The 4,016-nt window shown below is 37.3% G+C and overlaps 1 protein-coding gene across 1 annotated transcript; it reads right to left on the minus strand.

Moving 5' to 3' along the window:
• Window positions 1-1,182: 1,182 nt before the first annotated feature.
• LOC115883485 lies at window positions 1,183-3,727 on the minus strand. The gene is made up of 2 exons (XM_030901849.1): window positions 3,581-3,727; window positions 1,183-3,265 (listed from the first exon to the last, which is right to left on the minus strand). The coding sequence occupies exon 2, from the start codon at window positions 3,263-3,265 to the stop codon at window positions 1,484-1,486; it is 1,782 nt and encodes a 593-aa protein (XP_030757709.1). The 5' UTR covers window positions 3,581-3,727; the 3' UTR covers window positions 1,183-1,483.
• Window positions 3,728-4,016: the final 289 nt, after the last annotated feature.

Genomic DNA, 4,016 nt, shown 5'->3' on the forward strand with positions numbered 1-4,016 from the left:
ATTCTTTGACCAACTTCGAATTGATGGTTACTGAGTTGATCGCGTTTAGTGCTGCTTGACTATCGGATAGGATGGCAATTTCCTGTTTTTGATAGTTCCTATCTAAGATAAATTGTACGCATCTTTCAATAGCGTAAATTTCTGCATGAAGGATACTGGGGTAGCTGCCCATACTGCCTATTGGTTCGGATTATTTAGTTTTCGGCCCAAATACTCCTATCCCTGTCCCTGCTTTATTTTTGGAAGCATTAGTATACCACGTTATGGTATGGTCTTTTACATGTTGTGTAAGTGTTTCTTCCTTCCCAATCCTTTTAATTACTCAATACTACAGTGAGGTGTTTCTCAAAGTTGTAAATTCTTGGTATGTCATCCACTGGGAGTTGGAGAATTTTTAATTAATTTGTACTTAATTTTGAACTAAATTTTTAATTTAGTACTAAGTTAAGTACAAATTAATTGCCCAAATAGTCTCATCAATGCCATTCAATAGACTCATAGAATACATAGAATGGTGGAGCAATTTACCAGGGCAGAGATAGGCGAAAAAGTTCATAGTAGACATTCGCAAAAATTCACGGCACACCTGATAAGCAAAGACAGAGAGACAGCCAAAACGGTAGTAGGTCTATTATAGGGCATTGTCAGCGTCTAAAGCTGATGGAATTGAAGGACGAAGCATGCACGTGCAGATTTTATCAATCTGAAGAACAAATGAAAAACAATAGGCCATTGAAGAGCTATATGGAGGGTTCAGTATCCAACTTGCTAGATATTCTGAAAAGGATAAGACTGGATAATGTAACCTAAGAATCAGAAGAGGAGTACAATACATCTGAAAAGGTCGTACTGGAACAAGCCGATGTGGACATCAAAAATCTAATTTCTAGACTATTTAGTGGTCTGTGTCAAGAAATAATCTAACCACTTTTCCCTAACCTGTAGAAAATAAAATAACACTCTGAATACTCTGAATAGAATGACATATTGGCAGATGGTTTATTTGAAATTGTAACATGCGGTTCGTAACGACAATTTAACACGAAATACTAAGTGTGTGATAGCAAATTATTCGTAAAAAATGCGTTTTTCAAATTCGGATATAGGGGAGGAGGGGGCACAGAGGACCGCTTAAGGAATTTTAGTGTACAAATCCACAAATTTTTTTTATTAAGAATAGGCAAACCTATTTGTGTCAAGTTTAGTGGTTACTTTATTCATTTAAGACCAAAAAAATATTTTAAACAAAATGAATTATTATTTACAATAGTTTTTTTAATATTCTGCGCTGGTCCTCTGTGCCCCATTGCTAGGGGGCACAGAGGACCTAGTGCTGGGGCACAGAGGTCCTAGTAGGGTGTGTTGGGATCATGCATTGAATAAACAATATTTGAATAGGATTTTCACAAAAAGACTGATAGGTTGCAAAAATAGTTTATAGCAGCTTAACAGCTAACAAAAAATATTATTCTTAATAATATATTTAAGAACATTTCAAACAAATAAATTCTGCATCGTCCTCTGACACTCCTGCGCAAACGTCATGTGCCCAACCTTTGCAATTTTGACATTGAATCCATCCCTCCCCTGTCCGTGATTCGCCATACCTACTGGGACAATAAATGCATATAGTGTTAGTGTCTTCTTCTTCACTATCGCTACTTGAAACCTCCACCACTTTTTTTTGCATGGTTTTCTTTTTTTTAATATTGGACTTTTCTTCTACATTTTTAGTAAGTTTTCTTTTTACACTTTTGGTATTTTGTTTTTTTTCTGCTTCTTTGGCCATAAGCTGGTCCTTGAATGGGGAACTTGTTAATTCTTCAGCATGCTGAGCTCTGCTTACCTTCTGTGGGTTTTGAGTTTTGTTTTTACGGGCATCTGACTTTGGCTTTGGAGAAATTTTTAGGATAGCATTTTTGAAGGAAGTGTAACTGCAGCTCGGTTGTGGTTCTTTGAATACGTTTTGAGGTTCAGGTTGGTGATCATGCTCATCTGAAACATTTTCGGCAGCGATCGGCCTCTCGGTTTCTTGCTGTACCGGGACGTCTGTAACTTCAGCGGGCAGAAAACATTCGTCAGGAAATATTCCATTATTGAATGGATAAATTCCTGTCGTTTGAAAACCCTTTATGGCTTTTTCCAAGGTGGCAGCATGAAGAAAAGCCTTTGAAAATATTTCTACGATATCATATAATGATACACGAGATCCAGGGTTATTAGTGTGCCATAAGTCACACTTCTTTGCATACTGATGTTTTAAAGACCCAGACACAGTGCAGTCAAGGGGTTGCAGGCGATGACTGGTGTGGGGAGGGAGAGAGACCATTATAATATTACTTTCTCTTGCTTTATTCAAAGGTATTGCGGCAAGCGTCCTATGACTATTATGATTGTCAAGGATTAATAATATTTTCTTATCGGGACCGGGTTTCACATGGTTAATAAAGTGATCTAAATACTTGACGAAATGATCGGAATCCATCCATCCAGAACCATTTGCATAGCCATTTGCACCTGGCGAACATCCTTTCATAAATAATGGGTTCATTCGCTGTCGGGGAAAAAGGAAAAACGGAGGGACGTAAGATCCTGTAGCTGAAATCCCACAAACTGCAGTTACATTAAACCCACGTTCAGTGCTCACTATCCGCCCAACCTGCTTTTTTCCTTTTTTAGCTAGAATTTTTCTGGGTACGGGCACTGAATTAATCCCAGTCTCATCAATGTTATATATCTGATCTGGTTGAATATTACTCTTCTCTAAAACTGATCGTACAACGTCAAAAAACTTTTGAACTTGGGGTTTATTAAATCCTGCAGCTCGTGCTATGCTTGTGGCTTCGGGAGCTCTAATAGAAAGTTGAGGATTTCGTTTTTTAAACCCCGCCAGCCAGTCACTACCGGCTAATTTCGCATTCTTATTAAATGGATGTTTCAAGCCCATATTTTCTGCCAGCTCAAACGCGAATCGACGAGCATGGAGAGGGGTTATTCCATAAAATCGCTTTTCTAGGTCTAGAATATGATCCACTAGTTCAGTTTCTTGTTGGTCAGTAAACACTTGCTTGAAATGATCATTTCTTGGTGTCTTTGGCATCATTTCATTATTTTTTCGGCGCAAAATACAGGTCTTAGGTATCTTAAAACGTTGAGCTGCTTGTCGAACTGAAATTTCGTTTCTGTTGATCATTTCCAGTGCCCTGGTCATACCTTCTTCTGACCACGAAGGCTCGGGTTTTTTCTTTACGTAGTTACGTACCATCTAAAAACAATATTTTTTATGATAATATACACAAATCACCTAATTGAATTAATTCTAAAACACTTAAATTTAGATTTGAGCCACAACATATTGCTTTGGGGCACAGGGGACCATAAGCGGTCCTTTGTACCCCAGTTGCAGAAAATAAATTTAAATTTACCGCCACTCGACTGAATGTTTGTTTACACCTGAGTTAACCAACTTGTTTTTAAGTAAAAAAGTTGTGTTTTAGTGGCTTATAATAAGAAATAACAATACACGCATAATAACGCAATAATCACACTTGACAAAACTATAAAATTTAGCATGGCTTACCTTAAAAGCCAATGTTTTGTTTGCTGCGACTTGCACACTACACGAACATTGCTGTAACTGTCAGAAAAATAAAAGTGCACCTCTAGCTTGCTATTTTTAACAAAATTTAAAAGATGGCGCCACCTGTAACAAAATAAATCGAGTGGACTTATGTGCCCCCGCGGTCCTCTGTGCCCCCTCCTCCCCTATTTTAACCAGCCAAGACAAGACACTAAAAACATTAGACGATCAAAGATATTTTTCCAAGGCTCCTTCATTAAAAATTATTGTTTTTACCACACTCTTGTTTGAAACTTAAAACACTATGTTTTTTAAGCGAATATGTCAAAAGTTATATGATATATCATTCTATTCACAGAGCGTGATTTTCTATCGAATGAAGTAAAAAAAAATACCGATGGTGCCATTTAAAAATCAAAATTTGTAGTCATTTCCT

This window comes from Sitophilus oryzae, unplaced genomic scaffold (assembly GCF_002938485.1).
Source record: "Sitophilus oryzae breed Bouriz unplaced genomic scaffold, Soryzae_2.0 scaffold_1913_pilon_pilon, whole genome shotgun sequence".
NCBI lineage: Eukaryota > Metazoa > Arthropoda > Insecta > Coleoptera > Curculionidae > Sitophilus > Sitophilus oryzae.

What these genes read in the sequence shown, in the direction of transcription:
- LOC115883485 (XM_030901849.1), bottom strand. Translation starts at nt 3,265, where the DNA reads ATGGTACGTAACTACGTAAAGAAAAAACCCGAGCCTTCGTGGTCAGAA.